This window comes from Schistocerca piceifrons, chromosome 1, assembly GCF_021461385.2.
Source record: "Schistocerca piceifrons isolate TAMUIC-IGC-003096 chromosome 1, iqSchPice1.1, whole genome shotgun sequence".
Lineage (NCBI taxonomy): Eukaryota > Metazoa > Arthropoda > Insecta > Orthoptera > Acrididae > Schistocerca > Schistocerca piceifrons.
Genome location: NC_060138.1, coordinates 538374105 through 538396162, shown reverse-complemented (window position 1 = coordinate 538396162; position 22058 = coordinate 538374105). Strand labels below are relative to the sequence as shown.

At 40.1% G+C, this 22058-nt stretch overlaps 1 protein-coding gene across 3 annotated transcripts in view; it reads right to left on the bottom strand.

Moving 5' to 3' along the window:
• Positions 1-11697: 11697 nt before the first annotated feature.
• LOC124799289 (caspase-8) overlaps positions 11698-22058 on the bottom strand; it is a 130098-nt gene continuing 119737 nt past the window's right edge. For all 3 annotated transcript variants that reach the window (XM_047262873.1, XM_047262887.1, XM_047262880.1), the window contains exons 9-11: positions 19999-20139; positions 18128-18246; positions 11698-12215 (exon numbers count right to left, since the gene is read on the bottom strand). In XM_047262873.1, the coding sequence (XP_047118829.1) occupies positions 11904-12215; positions 18128-18246; positions 19999-20139 (572 nt within the window). In that variant the 3' untranslated portion in view covers positions 11698-11903. The remainder of the gene's footprint in view (positions 12216-18127; positions 18247-19998; positions 20140-22058) is intronic.

The window sequence follows — 22058 nt, the reverse complement described above, 5'->3', positions numbered from 1 at the left end:
TCAGTCGAGGCGGAAGTACAGAGACAAAGATGTTGTTGAAAGACAGGTGAGGTATGAGCAGCGGCAAATTGAAATTAGCGGAGATTGAGGCCTGGCGGATAATGAGAAGAGAGGATATACTGAAGGGCAAGTTCCCATCTCCGGAGTTCTGACAGGTTGGTGTTAGTGGGAATAGGTTGGCGTGATGGGTCGCTTAGAGGAGGCGTTCTTGGTTACCCAGGCCCGCCAACCCAAAGTTTGGTACAGATTTATTGACGACATCTTCATGATCTCGACTCACAGTGAAGAAGAACTCCAGAATTTCCTCTCCAACCTCAACTCCTTTGGTTCCATCAGATTCACCTGGTCCTACTCCAAATCCCATGCCACTTTCCTTGACGTTGACCTCCACCAGTCTGTCCACATCAAACCCACCAACAAGCAACAGCACCTCCATTATGACAGCTGCCACCCATTCCACATCAAACGGTCCCTTCCCTACAGCCTAGGTCTTCATGGCAAACGAATCTGCTCCAGTCCGGAATCCCTGAACCATTACACCAACAACCTGAAAACAGCTTTCGCATCCCGCAACTACCCTCCCGACCTGGTACATAAGCAAATAACCAGAGCCACTTCCTCATCTCCTCAAATCCAGAACCTCCCACAGAAGAACCCCAAAAGTGCCCCACTTGTGACAGGATACTTTCCAGGACTGGATCAGACTCTGAATGTGGCTCCCCAGCAGGGATATGACTTCCTCAAATCCTGCCCTGAAATGAGATCCATCCTTCATGAAATCCTCCCCACTCCACCACGAGTGTCTTTCCGCCGTCCACCTAACCTTCGTAACCTCTTAGTTCACCCCTATGAAATCACCAAACCACCTTCCCTACCCTCTGCCTCCTACCCTTGTAACCGCCCCCGTGTAAAACCTGCCCCATGCACCCTCCCACCACCACCTACTCCAGTCCTGTAACCCGGAAGGTGTACACGGTCAAAGGCAGAGCCACGTGTGAAAGCACCCACGTGATTTACCAACTGACCTGCCTACACTGTGACGCTTTCTATGTGGGAATGACCAGCAACAAACTGTCCATTCGCATGAATGGACACAGGCAGACAGTGTTTGTTTGTAATGAGGATCACCCTGTGGCTAAACATGCCTTGGTGCACGGCCAGCACATCTTGGTACAGTGTTACACCGTCCGGGTTATCTGGATACTTCCCACTAACACCAACCTGTCAGCACTCCGGAGATGGGAACTTGCCCTTCAGTATATCCTCTCTTCTCGTTATCCGCCAGGCCCCAATCTCCGCTAATTTCAATTTGCTGCTGCTCATACCTCACCTGTCTTTCAACAACATCTTTGCCTCTGTACTTCCGCCTCGACTGACATCTCTGCCCAAACTCTTTGCCTTTACAAATGTCTGCTTGTGTCTGTGTATGTGCGGATGGATATGTGTGTGTGCGCGCGAGTGTATACCTGTCCTTTTTTCCGCTTAAGGTAAGTCTTTCCGCTCCCGGGATTGGAATGACTCCTTACCCTGTCCCTTAAAACCCACATCCTTTCGTCTTTCCCTCTCCTTCCCTCTTTCATGATGAAGCAACCGTTGGTTGGGAAAGCTAGAATTTTCTGTGTGTATGTTTGTGTGCCTTTCGACCTGCCAGCACTTTCGTTTGGTAAGTTACATCATCTTTGTTTTTAGATTTATTATTATTACTATTATTATTATTATTATTATTATTATTATTATTTATATATTTTTTATTGTGTTATAGAGTGAATTATACCCATGACACAGTTTGTGCACTGGGGACAGAATTTGAGCTATGTGCTGCACAGTCAGCTATAACTACAGCAACTTCATCAACAACTGCCATGGGAATGGGCTGTCTCCTCCTCTCTGCTGCACCACATAATTCACCTGTTTCATCGAACAGCCAATTTATTGACATGGGGGCTCTTCATGGCTGTTTTTGTTGGCAATATTCCTACAATGCAGTGTTGATATTGCCACTGTTCTGATAAAACAATTTTACCAGCAGTGCACTCTTCCTTCTCAACAACTAATGCATTTAGTACAGAGAATTTAAACCGTTTACACCAACAGTCACTTCACAAAAGAAATAAACAGGAGTCTCACTGTAACCCATGTCCTCAAGTAGTTAGCTCTACAACACTGCTTTGTAGTACTAGTGGAGACCACATCCACATATTTGACAGAGAAAATACTATTAACAGAAAACGAAGTTGGAGCTTGCAAATGTTATTAAGTAATGGTAATATGTGAATTTCCATACTTGGTTGCTGTCACATCTAATAACATTTTTGAATTTAATTGATGTTGCTGCATATTTTAACTACATAAGTAACTACTTTTAAAATTTTGCTCATCACTAATCAATACTGCTGTGATTCATTGATCATGGTATACTGCTACACCACTGAACATAGTTACTATTGTCTGATTAAAAGTACACATTATTTGACACTTCACCCTTTAGAATCTATTTTTTCAGATCAGAGCTCTCAACATCCCACGTCACCAGTCCGCCATTCCCATTGCACCACAACGGAGGACCAGATTACAGTCAGTTTTTAGTAGTGCAGTACACAAAATGCATTTGCTCAGTGACTGATGGTGAGTATGGTCAAGTTTCTTGAATTACAAAATAAAAGACAGAGACTGGAACATAAATTTTGTTGACATAGTTTGGATCAATGGTCAAATGCTGATCAGAATGTTACAAAAGGTTAAGACACAAGTTTAGCTTGAATTAATTTCTGTGTGCTGTTCTCTCATTGGCTGTTTAAAACCAGCTGTGAACATGTTTGTATTGCACCTCACAGAAGGTACTGCCAACATTGCTCTGGTAAACGTGTCCATGTGGACCAGCTAAGTCATTCTCTTATCCTGCACATGCTGATGTCGTGTGGATGTCAGTTGTGGATGTTCTCACAAAAGTGAATCCATTTACTCCGACAGGGAGACCATACATTCTTAATAAAAGTGATGTAAAACAAACCCAGTCAGCTTTATTAAAACGTAATATGTGAAGTTCCAAGACAGTTTATTGGGAAACTGCTTTCAACTCAAAACTTAATTATTGTCTCAGGTTAGTGTTAATGTATATTTTATAGAAAGTTGTTTCAAAATTATTGTTAGTACCTATTGTGTTAAATTTAGCTATGTACAGATACCTGTTACTCAAAAACAAGCATTACGTATTTAATTTGTTTAATAGTTCCATTTCAAACATCATGGACCAGAACTATTATGTAAATACTTGTACTTATTCATACTTTATATCAGTTTGTAATTAAATGCTCAATTTCTTGTTTTTGCTATATCGCTTAATATACTGTTAGTGAAGTTGTATGAAATTAAAATAAGTAATCAACTTAATTATAAAATATGCTGATTAGTTTTGGTTTAATAAGGTGATGTTTTGATATTTCTAATACTTTTACTTACTTTTCAGTATATTTTAAAGAAATTCCTGTTTGTTAAAGGTCAGTTTGGTCAAACTAGGGCCGTTAGTGAAAAACAAGAGTCTTGAATAATTTTTTTTTAACAATGGACCCATCATCATCCCAGATTTATATTTTGCCATGTGATTTACAATAGTATGCAGTAGTTATGGAAATATTTTGAAAATTTTCAATTATGTACTTTTTGTAAAAAAATTAAAATTAAATCAAAATATTAATTAGTATTTTGAAAAAGGTTATTAATTACAAGCTATGTTTTGTTGTATATCCCTGGAAAGAGCATGCAAAATTCTACAAAATGACACCTTTCCCAGTTCTCTAGCTCAATTAGGGCAGCTCCTAGGACAATTTAAGAAAAGTCCGTTCACACATTTTTGGCTGGTTTTTGAAAAGTTTACATAGCCATCTTTCAGGAATGGTTTGAGATTAAAAATTGAAATTCGATATTTTTCTTAGTCTCAGTGCCCACTATAAGTATACCAACTTTCAGCAAAATCTAAGAGGGTGAGGTAAAATAGGTGTGTTGATTTGACATGGAATGACACTCCTGTAATACCAGTTTTGAAATGACCCAAAAAATAAGTGTCATATGTACTCGCACAGTCGCTGACCGGCACAGTGGCAACTCTGTAGTGCACGACATATGTCTCATAAACAGTAAGTTTGATCAAAGTGTAGCTTCAGTTCCAATAAACTGTGAGCAGTCATTATAGTTTCCAAAAAGAGTAAATGCTGACTACTTTTGAGCACTATGTCATGCACTGATTAAAATTTCTCTCTCTGTCATTGTTATCACTACATTTTTGGTGATAAAATGAAAGAACAACATTGACATGGGGTAGTGACATACTAAGCATCTGACAAAACCTCAGAAAAATGTAGGAGCGGGTTAGATTCAGTATATGTTTACCATAAAAAATGAAAAATCATGGGATTAACTTACACATTAAATGTAAGAATGCAGGATGTAAACAAACTGATGAAACCACAGCAGAAATTTTGCAACTCCCATTACTCTCCAACTCTAGTGATAGGCAATATTGACAAAAAAAATTTCCTGACCAATGAACCTTAGGCCACCATTTTCGTACATTCCTCCTCCTTGACTCATGCTAGCATAACTTGACAGAGCAGTTACCTATGAACACATTTCACATTATTCCTCTTTTCTCATGATATATGCACAGAACTTTAATTTTCACCAATTTGAAGAATTACTCAGTGTAATAATCAAACCCACACTGTTTATTATAGTAGCTCAATACATCAAATCTGCACAACAAATTTAAATAAAACTTTTACATAGGCAGCCTCACTAATCTCAAATGACTAAGGGCTACCATTTTCAGTACATCCTTCAAGTGCACCATCTTCAAGGAAAGTACAGCCATGTCCGAATTCAGCCACCGATTTCTCAAATTTCTGGTATAATGGAACAGATCCCTTATAGTCTTTCACCAACTTGGGATAAATTCCAGTGTTGATAAATAGTCAAAAATAGAGCAGTTTCTGGTGGCATAGTATCCCAGTTTATTAATTTGAATGGAACAAACAACCCCAATTACTTAAAAAAGATGTATAAATAAAGCAAAACAGCTTATCAAATAGATGTTATGAAAAAAATAAAATGTCACTGAAACTATTACCTTTATACCAAGTTGAGAATTCCATGTCCACTAAGTGTGTGACTCCTTTAGTTTTTATGGCAGTCCTCAGGTGTTAAGTGTAATATTTGTTGCGACTTTCAGTGCAGTAGGCCTTCAGCAAGTAAGTTGAACATTCTGGTGATTGTTGTACGGTATAGTTGGTAGTGTGTTTGTACATAGTCATCCAGCAGTGTCACTATTGTGATAAATCATAGCATCTTAGTTGGTCTGCGGTGGTCCAGGCAGAATAAGATGCATTTACTGCGGCTCATGCATCCCACCAACCACTGGATGAAGTTGGCACCTTTTGTGAGTGCTAGTAACACAAAAACACCTCTACTCTGGGAAGCCTATCTTGTTTAAGTTTTGTGTGTCTAGTGGCGTGAGGAGGTAGCCTTAGTGTTGTGTGTTACTCCTACATATTTAGTTCACCTTGCAGGAGAAACAGTGGCTCATTAATTTCCCGAGGACATGCAGCTTTACTGACATGCAGCTTTACTGTATGATTAAATGATGATGGCGTCCTCTTGGGTAAAATAGTCCCCCATTCGGATCTCCGGGCGGGGACTACTCAAGAGGATGTCGTTATCAGGAGAAAGAAAACTGGCATTCTACGGATCGGAGCGTGGAATGTCAGATCCCTTAATCGGGCAGGTAGGTTAGAAAATTTAAAAAGGGAAATGGATAGGTTGAAGTTAGATATAGTGGGAATTAGTGAAGTTCGGTGGCAGGAGGAACAAGACTTTTGGTCAGGTGATTACAGGGTTATAAATACAAAATCAAATAGGGGTAATGCAGGGGTAGGTTTAATAATGAATAAAAAAATAGGAGTGCGGGTTAGCTACTACAAACAGCATAGTGAACCCATTATTGTGCCCAAGATAGACACAAAGCCCATGCCTACTACAGTAGTACAGGTTTATATGCCAACTAGCTCTGAGGATGATGAAGAAATTGATGAAATTTATGACGAGATAAAAGAAATTATTCAGGTAGTGAACGGAGACGAAAATTTAATAGTCATGGGTGACTGGGATTCGTCAGTAGGAAAAGGGAGAGAAGGAAACATAGTAGGTGAATATGGATTGGGGGGAAGAAATGAAAGAGGAAGCCGCCTTGTAGAATTTTGCACAGAGCATAACTTAATCATAGCTAACACTTGGTTCAAGAATCATAAAAGACGGTTGTATACCTGGAAGAATCCTGGAGATACTAAAAGGTATCAGATTGATTATATAATGGTAAGACAGAGATTTAGGAACCAGGTTTTAAATTGTAATACATTTCCAGGGGCAGATGTGGATTCTGACCACAATCTATTGGTTATGAACTGCAGATTGAAACTGAAGAAACTGCAAAAAGGTGGGAATTTAAGGAGATGGGACGTGAATAAACTGAAAGAACCAGAGGTTGTAGAGAGTTTCAGGGAGAGTATAAGGGAACAATTGACAGCAATGGGGGAAAGAAATACAGTAGAAGAAGAATGGGTAGCTCTGAGGGATGAAGTAGTGAAGGCAGCAGAGGATCAAGTAGGTAAAAAGACGAGGGCTGATAGAAATCCTTGGGTAACACAAGAAATATTGAATTTAATTGATGAAAGGAGAAAATATAAAAATGCAGTAAATGAAGCAGGCAAAAAGGAATACAAACGTCTCAAAAATGAGATCGACAGGAAGTGCAAAATGGCTAAGCAGGGATGGCTTAAGGACAAATGTAAGGATGTAGAGGCTTGTCTCACTAGGGGTAAGATAGATACTGCCTACAGGAAAATTAAAGAGACCTTTGGAGAGAAGAGAACCACTTGTATGAATATCAAGAGCTCAGATGGCAACCCAGTTCTAAGCAAAGAAGGGAAGGCAGAAAGGTGGAAGGAGTATATAGAGGGTTTATACAAGGGTGATGTACTTGAGGACAATATTATGGAAATGGAAGAGGATGTAGATGAAGATGAAATGGGAGATAAGATACTGCGTGAAGAGTTTGACAGAGCACTGAAAGACCTGAGTCAAAACAAGGCCCCGGGAGTAGATAACATTCCATTAGAACTACTGATGGCCTTGGGAGAGCCAGTCATGACAAAACTCTACCATCTGGTGAGCAAGATGTATGAGACAGGCGAAATACCCACAGACTTCAAGAAGAATATAATTCCAATCCCAAAGAAAGCGGGTGTTGACAGATGTGAAAATTACCGAACTATCAGTTTAATAAGTCACAGCTGCAAAATACTAACGCGAATTCTTTACAGACGAATGGAAAAACTGGTGGAAGCGGACCTCGGGGAAGATCAGTTTGGATTCCGTAGAAATGTTGGAACACGTGAGGCAATACTAACCTTACGACTTATCTTAGAAGAAAGATTAAGAAAAGGCAAACCTACATTTCTAGCATTTGTAGACTTAGAGAAAGCTTTTGACAACGTTAACTGGAATACTCTCTTTCAAATTCTGAAGGTGGCAGGGGTAAAATACAGGGAGCGAAAGGCTATTTACAATTTGTACAGAAACCAGATGGCAATTATAAGAGTCGAGGGGCATGAAAGGGAAGCAGCGGTTGGGAAAGGAGTGAGACAGGGTTGTAGCCTCTCCCCGATGTTATTCAATCTGTATATTGAGCAAGCAGTAAAGGAAACAAAAGAAAAATTCGGAGTAGGTGTTAAAATCCATAGAGAAGAAATAAAAACTTTGAGGTTCGCCGATGACATTGTAATTCTGTCAGAGACAGCAAAGGACTTGGAAGAGCAGTTGAACGGAATGGACAGTGTCTTGAAAGGACAATATAAGATGAACATCAACAAAAGCAAAACAAGGGTAATGGAATGTAGTGGAATTAAATCGGGTGATGCTGAGGGGATTAGATTAGGAAATGAGACACTTAAAGTAGTAAAGGAGTTTTGCTATTTGGGGAGTAAAATAACTGATGATGGTCGAAGTAGAGAGGACATAAAACGTAGACTAGCAATGGCAAGGAAAGCATTTCTGAAGAAGAGAAATTTGTTAACATCGAGAATTGATTTAAGTGTCAGGAAGTCGTTTCTGAAAGTATTTGTATGGAGTGTAGCCATGTATGGAAGTGAAACATGGACAATAAATGGTTTGGACAAGAAGAGAATAGAAGCTTTTGAAATGTGGTGCTACAGAAGAATGCTGAAGATACGGTGGGTAGATCACGTAACTAATGAGGAGGTATTGAATAGGATTGGGGAGAAGAGAAGTTTGTGGCACAACTTGACAAGAAGAAGGGATCAGTTGGTAGGACATGTTTTGAGGCATCAAGGGGTCACAAATTTAGCATTGGAGGGCAGCGTGGAGGGTAAAAATCGTAGAGGGAGACCAAGAGATCAATACACTAAGCAGATTCAGAAGGATGTAGGTTGCAATAGGTACTGGGAGATGAAGAAGCTTGCACAGGATAGAGTAGCATGGAGAGCTGCATCAAACCAGTCTCAGGACTGAAGACCACAACAACAACATTAATGCTCTTTTGTCTCTGCAATCTGTGCTAGTAGTCTAGTAGTCTCCACCCCCCCCCCCCCCCTCCCTGCCCCCCCCTTTCCCCTACCTACTGCCTCAAAACAAATCAAATATAAATAAACTATTACAGGCAACAGTCTAATGTTTCAGTTAATGATAAAGAAAATCATTTTCAGTACATGAATAATCTTGTTTAAAGACATTTTTGTGTTGGTAGTTTCTGCAACATTTTCAGTTCAATGGCAGTTTTCTAGCATAATAGTAAAAGTTGACTGTAAAAGGATTAAAATAATAATGCGACAGATCTGGAATTCGAAAAAGTGTTTTGACACTAGTCGTGCAAAAATACTTTGTGCTCATGTATTATTTTAAATAATTTAAATAACTGTGACTGTATTCCACAATTATGTTAGAAATCTCCATACTATGATACACCAGCAACTGACTGCTGACAATCATTATTAAGTTTAAATATAACTAAAAAAACAAATGTAAAAATGCTTTTATAAACAGCCATTAAATTGTTTTACTGATTACACTGTATAGCACACAATTTTAAAAATCATTCCTGTGCATATATCAAAATGCTATAATGAAAAAACTGTTCACAAATATAAAATCAGTAAACAAGAACATGCAAAACTTTGAAATGATATGAATAATATTCCGAAATTTCACATCAAGTAGTGCCCAATGAACAACATTAGTACATGTGCAATGCAAAAACATATAAATATACTTGAGAATATGAGTTTCTCAGGTATTTCTTACTCTAAACTTCACAGTTTAAGCACAAAGGTATATATGTAAAGGAACAATCTACAAACAACATTACATATACACAAGCAAATTATTTTTCCACACAATATACCTTATTTGCCGACGCCAGGCCAGGCCAATGGGCAGCTGTGCTTGATGAGCTCAAAGCTATGAGCCATAAATAAACGAAGCGGGTTCTCTGTACTTTTGACGATAGGGTCCGTGATAAGGATGGGAACTGAAGTTATAAACAGTATTGCTGGTTAGATAGATAGAGATAGAGATAGAGAGAGAGAGAGAGAGAGAGAGAGAGAGAGAGAGAGAGACGAGAGGGAGAAAGAGGGAGGGCCTACTGGGCCTTCTGGTGGGGACAGCACTACGTTACGAGAAGCCAATACAGGGCTAAGGATGCAGTGTGTGACCATATTAAGAGGCGTCTCTACCCCTCCACCCAGCCTCTGAAGAACCACAGAAGAATAGTGCAACCATCACAGCCAATAAGGAGGCAAGTAGCCCTCGACATTATGTCATTGCAATAGACAGTGGGGTCGAAGAGGAAAAGGATACAAAACTCGGCAGCGAGACGCTCCAAAGCAGACAGTCTAGGAGTGAAGAAAATAGGCAGTAAGAGGTCAAGGGAATCAGGAGACGAGACAGAGGTCTGACACGAGGTGTTGCAGGGAGAGTCAGGGCTTGCTGTGGAGTTAGCACTCGGAGCTGATGATCAGATAGGCAGCAGCTGTGAGACTCTTAAGCTAGTCGTGTGGGTTGCAATCTAAGAGTAGACAGAACGGCAGTTGTCTTACACCATCTCTGCATCAGACTTGGCTGCTCATTGGAAACGTCTCACCCAGAGCAGTTAGGAAGTCATTCTGTATATTTTGAATAAACTTCAGATAGTAAAACAATTCTGGAGAATACTTCAATTATCTCCCAGCCTTCTTCCACTTTCACACCAAGGATTGTAACTTCTTAGCTAGGTCAAAGTCTCCCTCTCACTAAGGCCAAGCAGCTACTCTGTGGTTACAAACCGTGTCACGCAATCTCACGTGAAACCTGTACCTGGGATGCGACAGCATGCATTCTATGTGATGTTTCCTAGAAATGACATCAGGATATAAAATGTTCCAACGTTTCGGCCACTATCTTCATATATAGTGGGAGATACACTCAAAAATACATCAGTTAAACCTCTAAAATTTAGCTTCGTCATTGAAAACAATGAATATTATAGGTTAACACTCTGAGTACAACAACCTACCTTTAACAAAATACCATTTTCCATGTGAGCACAAAGAATCCCAGAGGCCCTGTGTACACAAATACCAATTAGTGTTAGTATTCGTGATCAACAGATCCAAAAGTGTTTTTAAGTATGTTGTTACTAGCCACTTAGTCATATTTGTGACTATCAAGGTTTTTGCCAGGAGAAAAAGTGTAGCATGTGGTATGGAAGTTATTGTACATATTCTACCACCAGCTTCAAAATTATGGTTAGCTACAAATTTAGCTGCTCACTGGCAACTTACTTGTTTGTAACAAAATGAAATCACCACATAATTGAGCTGGTATTCAGACTTATCTCTGTTTGGGATAGAAATCTGTAATAGCTATAAAACAGAAAATGTTTAAGCACTATATTCCAATAGAGATAAAAATATAAAATCATTAATCACTGACACCATGAATCAAAACTGAATTGACAAAGAACTACAGTAAGTTGGAAATCTGGAAATGAACTGATTTATCCATAAGGTGATCAACAGAGCACTCTAATCAAAAAGAAGTCTGTTTATATAATGGGATACGAACAAACCTCCTACCATGAAGGTACAAGACAAGTTTGATGATCAGATCAAGTTGCAATTACCATGTGTCACACTGATTTGAAGAATCAAAGCCAGAAATAACTGCAGAAAGTGAGTGAGTGAGTGAGTGAGTGTGTATGTAAGTAAATGTTGTCACTACAGCTTTCACAACAATATTTGGACTCTTAATTATTTCAGTTAGTATGTAGTAACAGCAACGTTGCTGGATTGTATTTTAATCACATTTGTCTAAAAACAGGTATCTGGCAACTTACTTGTTTATAACAAAATGAAATCACTGCATAATTGAGCTGTCACAAATGGGAAAAATAGTAATTTTTACCAATAGCTTAAGATGAGGGAGATAAAAACCTTTTATGAATCAGTTTAAATTCACTGTACTTTATCGTGACTCCATTTGCTCAGCAGCAGTTCCTTCTGATTTCTGATGTTTGTAGTACATATCAAGAACTTTCCAAGTAACTTTTTCGACAAGCATCTACATACATTACAAAAATAGAAGAACTACAGGACCTTCACAAACGAATGTTTATGATCACAACATTATTTCAAATACAGAAGAGAAAGTGTACAAAGATAAAAAAATAATTTCCATCTCAAAATGTAATTCTTCACAGCCATAAAATTAAGGTAACAACTGTTTCCCAAAGACCGTATCAGCACCTCTTAGCAGTTTTTGGCCAGATACGATTGTGGCCTAACAATGTCAGAAGTACTTTTTCAATGAAACATTTGTCGTCGCCTCTTTGCCAAATAAAAGTTGGCAAATTCATCAATTAGCTTGTAATACATAATTCTTTCTACTACTTTGTGTGCAGCTTCAGCATAAGACTTAGGTAGACAAGGAAATATTAAATCGCGACGTAAGGTAGAATTGAATGTTGGCATCATGGCTTTTCTTTCACCATCCATATTAGCATGGCGGTCACTCACTCTACCAATAACACGAGTGAATATTTTCGCAAGATCCCTTTGGGTTCCTTCACTCATCATTTCGTTCCACAGTGATTTGACGAACCATGAACCGTGAACCTGAAAAGATAATATGGATAAACAACAAAATGAAACAACAATAATGCATGATAACATTCCCAATGACAAGTTCTGGTTAACACATAATAAACAGAATCCACAGATAATATCAAGCATCACAGTACACAATTTTGTTAACCTTAGGAGAAGAATCTAATTACAGAAACTAAAATAGAAATTTCTAAAGCCATGGCATCAGTAGAAATTTATACAGGGAGATAGAGGGAGGGGGGTCTCTAAAATTGCCACATTGTTTTGTATAAATGAGTTGGGTCAGTTTCAAGATTTATTATGCCACATGGACTACATTTTTATAGGTGACAAAAAATTAATACACTGGAAATTTGTTATATTAATTGATTGTTATCCACGATGTATGAGAATTCTGTAACTAATAAAAACCTCTGTACACCAGGGAGGGGGGTCGAGTTGCCAGAAGGATTTTTCTGATTCTAACCTCAGGTTTCTCGATATTTTCTAGTGCATGTGTCCAGTCGACAATCAACATATCTGCCGCATACAAGGTGTCTGGTTCTGGCGTGATGGCACTGTTGTGATTTCTCACTTTAACAACATGTGATAGGCGTTACATTTCCAGTCTTCTAGTACGCTCTAATAATCTCCCGATTTCTCTGTTCATGAACTACTTTCTCTATCCCATGTGTCCATATCATTTGGTCAGTAACTGAATTTAAAAACTCTTGATCTCACAACATTTTTTCATAACCATTTTTCATGTGTATTTTTGGTTTCATATGTATTCTTTTATGGAGATTTGTAGACCTACCTTTGCGACTATCGCTTTCAGAACCTCTATTTGCTTTACTGTAGTTTCTGTATTATCTGCGAGTATGGCAAATTCATCAGCCTGGCAATTAATATCTAGTCCTTCAGTTCTCGACCTCAGCCTGATTGGTTTAATAAAGACCCCGTGTCTTCAATTCTTTTTCCAGTTCCCTGACAACTTTATATAATAGTAAGCTGAACAAGAGCAGTAAAATACTATTGCCCTGTCTCACCACTGTTCTAAACTTTAAGGGCTCTGATAACTATTCCATTAATTCCATTTTGAATTTGGTGTTTGTTAGTGACTGACTGATAATGTTCACTGTCTTCTCATCGATACAGCTCTCTTGCAGTTCTTGGATCAGTGATGGTGTACCTATAGTGTCTTGTGCCTTCTTGAAATGTGAAAGTATGCATGTGATCTCTCTGCTCTAGTCTTTAGACTTTGAACAGGATCTTCCTCGTCTGAAGTGTGCTTAGTATTCTCCTATCTTGTTTTCCAATTGAAATGTGTCCTATCTGACAGGCAGTAAAGATAGCCCTCTGAAATTGGTAACATCAGTCCTACCCTCTTTCTTATGTAGAAGATGTATAACTGCGTACATCCTGTCTGCAGGTATTACCATGTCTTACGATATTAGTTATGCCTCTGATGGTATTAGAGCCAGCTCCCTTTAGGCATTCAGCAACAATGCCACCTTCTCCTACCATTCTATCATTTTTTCAGTTTCACGATTTGTCTCTTTATCAACTCATTGGTGCTTTTGATTTATTTCTCTTTATCTCTCGACTCCTTGGGATCTATCTGCTGGTTGAGAACAATTCAGTAATTCATATAAATACTGCACCAGTATGCTGCAGTTCTTTTCGTCATCACAAGATTTTGTGGTTGGATCTGCACATCTGAGCGACAAGGAATTTGATGAGAAGCTGCAAATCCATCAGCTGAAGGGTCTCTGAAATGGGGAAGTGGCACTAAAATGGGCAGGCAAACTATCATAATGGTTCGCAAAAAACTGGTGTGTAAGGAGAAACTGACTACACAAAAAAGCATTTCCTCACAAGGAAGTGATGGGCATTAAAATCTCCAAGGGGGAGGGAGGGGGCGGGGGGTAGTTAAGGCAGCAGACGTAGGTGGCCTGTTATGAGGAAGATAGAGACTCGAAACAGTGACTACAGAGTCCAAGTGGACGAGGTCAGCAACTGTTCCCTCTTTGGGACAAAGGGTGATGCGTGTACTAACAATGTCCAGAAGGACCAACATGCAAGCACCACTGGGAGCCATCAAACAGTACACCCAATTCAGACAGAAAGCATGGAACCCAAAAGAATCAGTGAGTAAACATCAATACAATGAGATTCCTGTATGTAGAATGATACAAGCTGCAGAGTAAAAGGAAACTAAGAATTGCTACTCTGGAAGGTGACTGTAGTATCTGTTACAGTTCCACTGAATAAGGATAACATGGGGATCCAAATGGGAGGCAAACGGTCCGAGGACAGACACTCTGCTGGGTCACCAACTATCACCAACAAGGGTGGGGTGACATCCATAAACAATAGATCAGATTCAGGTTGCAACATTCTGGAGGCCCTGGAGGGGCCTTGTCCCAGAACTTACATTTCTTCTTCTTTTCTTTTGTATGTCAAGTAGTGCAGGGCCCGGACAGAGATCAGGTGACCTTGGTGTGCACAGATTTTGAGTCCCACGGCCAACGTGTGCAGCAGGCCTCTGGTCTGGACAACAAGGGGAGAGGAGGCATCCCGAGAGGGGGACCCAACATTGGGAGATGCTTCCCCAGAGGGGAGGGAGTGGGAACAACAGGAGAGGGGAAAAGGCGAGTGCAAAAGGAAAGGGGGAAAAAGGCGAGTGCAAAAGGAGAGGGGGAAAAAGGCGAGTGCAAAAGGAGAGGGGGAAAAAGGCGAGTGCAAAAGGAGAGGGGGGAAAAGGCGAGTGCAAAAGGAGAGGGGGGAAAAGGCGAGTGCAAAAGGAGAGGGGGGAAAAGGCGAGTGCAAAAGGAGAGGGGGGAAAAGGCGAGTGCAAAAAAGGAGAGGGGGGAAAAGGCGAGTGCAAAAAAGGAGAGGGGGGAAAAGGCGAGTGCAAAAAAGGAGAGGGGGGAAAAGGCGAGTGCAAAAAAGGAGAGGGGGGGAAAAGGCGAGTGCAAAAAAGGAGAGGGGGGGAAAAGGCGAGTGCAAAAAAGGAGAGGGGGGGAAAAGGCGAGTGCAAAAGGAGAGGGGGGGAAAAGGAGAGGGGGGAAAAGGCGAGTGCAAAAGGAGAGGGGGGGAAAAGGCGAGTGCAAAAGGAGAGGGGGGGAAAAGGCGAGTGCAAAAGGAGAGGGGGGGAAAAGGCGAGTGCAAAAGGAGAGGGGGGGAAAAGGCGAGTGCAAAAGGAGAGGGGGGGGCACAAGACTGGGATGAGGAGGGAGGAGGGGTAACAGAGGCAAAGTTAGATGTCATAGCCACAGGGTGAGTATGGTCAAATTTCTGACAAGCCTCAGTGTAGTATAAATAATCAAGGGACTGATCCTCCTGCCTCTTCTTTTCCTTCTCATTCACTTGACAATCTGGCGATCATGGAGTGTGATGGTTGCAACAATAAATGCACAAGAGCAGTGAAACACAGGAACTCTCCCCATGTAGTGTGTGTCCACATTCAACACGCAAATGGTCCACAGTACGGCAGGAAGACGCGCACAGAACTTGAACACCAAAAGCACCTCTTAGGTGACATGACGTAAGGCTTCACAGCACACCAATAAACGATAATCTTGACCTACTCCAGAACAACCCCCTCAAATGAGAGAATAAAGGCACCAGTATCTACATGATTGTTCTTACAGCCTTTCTGAACACAATGAACAAAATGAATGCCCCACCATTTCAGACTGGTTCGGAGTTCCTCATCAGTTTGAAGGATTAATTCCCTATTAAAAATGACTTGCGGAACCATATTCAAAGACTGGCGAGGAGTAACATACACCACAATGTTACCAAGATGGTCACAGGCATACAGATCCACAGGCTGGACAGCAGAGGGAGTTCTGATTGACAACGAACGTGCCTGCATCAGAGGCCAACGCTGGGAGTTCCAATGCTCCAGAATGACAGGTCACCACTCCTAGGCATACATGGGGAGGAAGCAGCTCAGGTATCAGAGCTGTAAAGGTGCTCAACCAATAATATTACATAACAATCCTTCACACAGACTGGCTACCGTGCTGGCCGTATAGTGTTAAAAGACAATGATGTCTAGGAAAAGATGGAATAGTTAGTAAGGCCACATGCAGAAGACTAAATAAGGTGTTCTTCCTCAACTGGCTCACACTATGGAGATGAAATTTGGATGAAGAGGTTGAAACCCAAATGGTAAGAAAAAAAGAAATTAGGAAGGGGGTGGGGTTGCACAATCTTCTTAATGGATAGCAGAATACAGGAGGATAGCCGGGGTGACGTAAGCAAGGACACCAAAAGAGGAGGAGGAGGAGGAGGAGGAGGAGGAGGAAGAGAGAGACAGCCGCAGGGAAGAGAATGCAGCCTGGGATAGAAGAAAGGGCTGCAATAGCTTGGTGGACCATGTGCACCACACATGAAATCATAAGAGGGTCTAGAGAGTCTCGTGAGGGGTGAGGTCCTGGTATTGATTCTGGTGAGATAATGATCTGAGCTTATGTCTTCCACTCTTCTGACCTCTACATCCCCGAGTTCTCTGTGGTTCTTGTGTATAATTAGTAAACGGTCAAATTTGGATTCTTCTCAGGATTTCAGCAGTGATCTCTACATCTTTGTTTTCTAAATCTCTTTCTTGAAGGGAGTTGACATTATCCTGATACTGTACAAGTAACATAGCAGAACCTGTCTGACCATTCTCATTACTGAATCTGTATCCTGGTTATTGACCTACTGTTCCTCTGAATCTCTTCTCTGCTGAAGAATGGGGACACTTCCCTGGTCAGGAAGGGGGAGCAGCAACCAGAGGGGAAGGAGAGGGGGAAAAGCCAAGGGCAAAAGGAGAGTGGGACAAGACTGGGATGAGGAGGGAGAAGGGGTAACAGAGGAAAAGTTAGAATGTCATAGCCACAGGGTGAGTACGGTCATATTTCTGACAAGTCTCAGTTACAACCTAACAGAATTTTAATATCTTTAGAAATTTTTTTCATGGTTTTCTCTAGTTTGTCCCAGCACGTTACTATTTTGTCCCTCTTGTTATCTTTGTTTCCTGGTGCAAGTGCATCAGTTATCATTTAAGACTTATTAGCAAATTTAAGCCTCATTGTCATCAGTCTGTATATTGGTTTCACTTCTATTACTAACTAGAAGATCCACTTGTTGATCAAAAAGGCCATTCCCAGGAATGCAGCTCCTTCACCTGTTTTCTTGTCCGCTTTGTTCTTGAGCAGACTGTAGTTACTGAAGCCTACAGTGTTGTCACCTGTTATTCAGGTCTCCGATTTTCATTATCAGGACCTTTTGATTGTTCACCGTCTTTTATAATTCACACAGTTTCCCTGCTCTAAATTAGAGTATGGTCGCCGAGTGCCCCTATGTGTCTTCACTTTGGTTGAAGGTTTTCCAGAGGAATCTTTTTTGTGGATTTCACAGAATGTTGAAGGACAATCAATTCAGATAAGACATTATGGTGACAGAAGCATCATTTAAAATTAGTGAGACATGGACGCTTCACTACTGCGGTCACATTTTTGTTCAATAATGCTTAGCCACACTGCATGGCAAACAAAACTTGTTGTGTCCATTAAAATGAACATTTTTGAAAATCCACATTGCAACCCAGACTCGGCCCCCAGTGACTTCCATTTCATCACTCACATGAAAAAGTGGTCTGAATTCCAATATTGAGTTTGATGAAAAACTTCAAAATGCTGTTTTAAATTGGCTGCAGTCTCTGGTGTCAGAATTGTGTGCAAAATGAATTTGTCAACTTGTTAAGAGTTACAATACATGCTTGAAGGTGAATAATGAGGATGTAGAGAAATAATACAAAGGTAGTATTTTAATATTCCTCTAACAGGTTTGCTTCTATTGTTCCAGTACTTTATTTATAGAGTAATGGAGGTTGCTTTTCAGATAATGATAATAATAATAATAATAGTGATAAACAGTTCTGATACCTTATCCCGGAAAGCAGCGTATCCTGGAACAGTTGACCAAAATGTTACCATATCACCAACTTCTGGTGCAGTCCTTACACATGCAGGTCCATCCATCACAATGTCTTCATAGGGAACAGCTACAGAAAACAAAAAGAGGTCACAATAAATATCCGATGCTGAGTTTTCTCATTAAGTCCAAAAGAATGTGCATAGTTACAAACTACTGTTATAATTTATTCATTCACAAGACAGACCAAAGTAATCACAGAATATTGTCAAGCCTATACCACACATCAGTAATCCCCCTTTTCAGTGGTAACTAATGCACATTTGATACCATTTATAGCTTCAAGCAATTTATGTATCTACATCTACATCCATACTCCGCAAGCCACCTGACAGTGTGTGGTGGAGGGTACCTTGAGTACCTCTATCGGTTCTCCCTTCTATTCCAGTCTTGTATTGTTCTGTAAAGAAAGATTGTCAGTATGCCTATGTGTGGGCTCTAATCTCTCTCATTTTATCTTCATGGTCTCTTCGCGAGATATATGTAGGAGGGAGCAAATACTGTGACTCCTCAGTGAAGGTATGTTCGCGAAACTTCAACAAAAGCCCATACCGAGTTACTGAGCATCTCTCTTGCTGAGTCTTCCACTGGAGTTCATCTACCATCTCCGTAACGCTTTCGCGATTACTAAATGATACCGTAATGAAGCGTGATGCTCTCCGTTGGATCTTCTCTATCCCTCCTATCAATCCTATCTGGTATGGATCCCACACCAGTGAGCAGTATTCAAGCAGTGGACAAACAAGTGTGCTGTAACCTACTTACTTTGTTTTCGGACTGCATTTCCTTAGGATTCTTCCAATGAATCTCAGTCTGGCATCTGCTTTACTGATGATTAATTTTATATGTTCATTCCATTTTAAATCACTCCTAATGCCTACTCCCAGATAATTTATGGAATTAACTGCTTCCAGTTGCTGACCTGCTGTATTGTAGCTAAATGATAAAGGATCTTTCTCTCTGTGTATTCGCAGCACATTACACTTGTCTACATTGAGATTCATTTGCCATTCCCTGCACCATGCATCAATTCGTTGCAGATCCTCCTGCATTTCAGTACAATTTTCCATTGTTACAACTTCTCTATATACTACAGCATCGTCTGCAAAAAGCTTCAGTGAACTTCCAATGTTATCCACAAGGTCACTTATATATATTGTGAATAGCAATGGTCCTAAGACACTCCCCTGCAGCACACCTGAAATCACTCTTACTTTGGAAAACGTCTCTCCAATGAGAATGACATGCTGCGTTCTGTTATCTAGGAACTCTTCAATCCAATCACACAATTGGTCTCACAGTCCATATGCTCTTACTTTGTTCATTAAACGACTGTGGGGATATGTATTTTTGCAATACGTTCATACTTTGAAACATGAACTCTTTCTAATTAACAATTACATCATTCTCAGGTTAATGTAACTAAATTTTGTTAACTTTCCAAGAAAATGCACCAGGAATTAGAAAAGAATGCAATATATGTCACACACACACACACACACACACACACACACACACACACACACACACTGTTCATGCATGATATTTATTATATCAAGATTGCCACGCAGGGTAGCTGTGCGGTCCAAGGCATCTTGTCACAGTTCGTGCAGTTCCCCTCGAGCGCGCGCGCGAGTGTGTGTGTGTGTGTGTGTGTGTGTGTGTGTGTGTGTGTGTGTGTGTGTGTGTTTTGTTGTTATTGTTAGCGTTAAGTTAGTTTAAGTAGTGCATAAGCCTAGGGACTGATGACCTCAGCAGTTTGGTCCCAGTCCTTACCACAAATTTCCAAAATACCAAGACTGACTTAAAATTTCTCACTCACCTTGTTGGCGAGTGGTACCCTGGCAGGCTTGGATGATTAAAATCTTGGGTTTTCTAAACAATGGCTTACACTGTGAGCCATGCAGCATACTTTCTATTTTATCAACATATACTGGTAAGCTATTGCTGCCATAAACAACATCTGAAATGAAAAATGAGAGAGAATAAATTTCATGTTGTCAATGGAATGAAATACACAAGAATGCTGAGTACTACAATCTAATGTCACTGCATGTTTCTAGCACTACTTATTTAACCATCAAGAGGGAGAACGGAGAGGGGAGAGGACTGTGCATAAAACCTGATATGCAGTATACGTGATAAGTCACCTGGTCCGTACTGCCCACTAGTGGGCATTTCATGGTAGGGTTTTTCAATATATTTTCATTTGCTTTTTATAAAATTTTGGCATAACATATTTGGTAAGTAATTATCATCATCATCAACTTGCTGTAACTCTACTTTCCAATTTTTAAAATTAATTTACTTCCCTATTTAATAAATCGCCATTACTGCATAACCATTGGGCTGTTGGAAAATTTTACTACTTACAAAGATACAAAAGTGGGCAGTAGCTAGAAAAGGTTTTCTACACCTGTGCTATATCTACATATGACAATATAAAGCATGTGAGTCATGAGCGGGAACCTAATCATAATTTCAAAAGTTTTGAATCTTTGTATGAAATCAGTGCTTGCAAGCAGGTGTGATGGATGAAGAAAGAAAGGGGAAGAAAAGATGGTGAGGTGCTCTAGAGCTTTCCTTAACTGTTCTTGAGAAATCTCAATGGGTCACAAACTTCCTGGAGCAAAAGAGAATGCTTCTACACTCTACAGGAACCAGAGAGAAATAATATCCTGTGAAGATTGAATTACTTTGCTGTCTCTGGTACCACGTCTATGACAGCTAAGGTACCCATACCTAAATTGGAACATTCATGGTTTGTGTCCAAAATGCTGCTGAATGGGCATTCTTTTTAAATGTTAGTGAGGTGTATTTTCCACTATCATTATCACAAATTAATCATGCTTGTGAGAAAGTGGCATTCACCAAGTGTGCTTGGTGGAAGTTTGTACCACATTTTTTCACACTTTCATGATGGATACCACCTCACGTGCTGTCAGCCTACCTATAATGAAGAATTCAAAATATTCACTTCATCATCATTTCTTGTTATAGCTCTCCATAAATGTATCATTATGATTGCATTATTAGTGTTGGTTCCCAAAGAAACTTGATCCATTAGAGAGATTCAAGTCTTTGGTTGAAGATTAGGAAAAAATGCAAGACCCTTACAGCAATGCATATAGAGTTCCAAGTGTGCAACCACAAACAGTTATGCTAACACTACTGCTCGCCAACTGCCACTTTCCTCTGCTATTCGACAAGCTTGTAAAACTGAACCTGAATGTATAGATGAAAACCCCTGAGAAATGCATCCTAATAGAGCAGCATTTGTTACATTTAATTATGCATCACAATCGTGTGAAACATGAGCAAAATCTACAACTTTTTCGGTGCACACTTCCCATAAAGTCTCTTACAAGCCCATCTTTCCTGATTACAAACATACCGTAATGCTTCCTTTGAGTGCGTCCTTCTGCAATATAGGTTATCATATCTCACAGCTATAAATAACCAACAATGATTAGGGGAACAAAGCCAACAGTGCCATTCCTAATCCTACAACCACTCCTTTCCCAATCTTATTTTCTTGGCTTGACATCATTAAGAGCACTGAGATCCACATCTCCTCATTTATTATGCAAGCATTGGCCAACGTATGGTGGGCAGTGCTTCGTACCAGTATTATCGACAATTCTGGTCAACTAAAAGTACAACACGGCCTATAGCTAACTCCTGACAACGATGACAACACACGATCATCAGATGCTTGAGATTTCATACAGATTTAATGTGGCAAGAAATCCGTGAAGCATTTATTCAAATTTGTTGTCTTATTCCATTTGTGTATTGAGTGAGGGAAAAGTGACACTATATGCCTCTGTAAATGCATTAATTTATCTTATATTACTCTCATGATCCCTACACAAGACATGC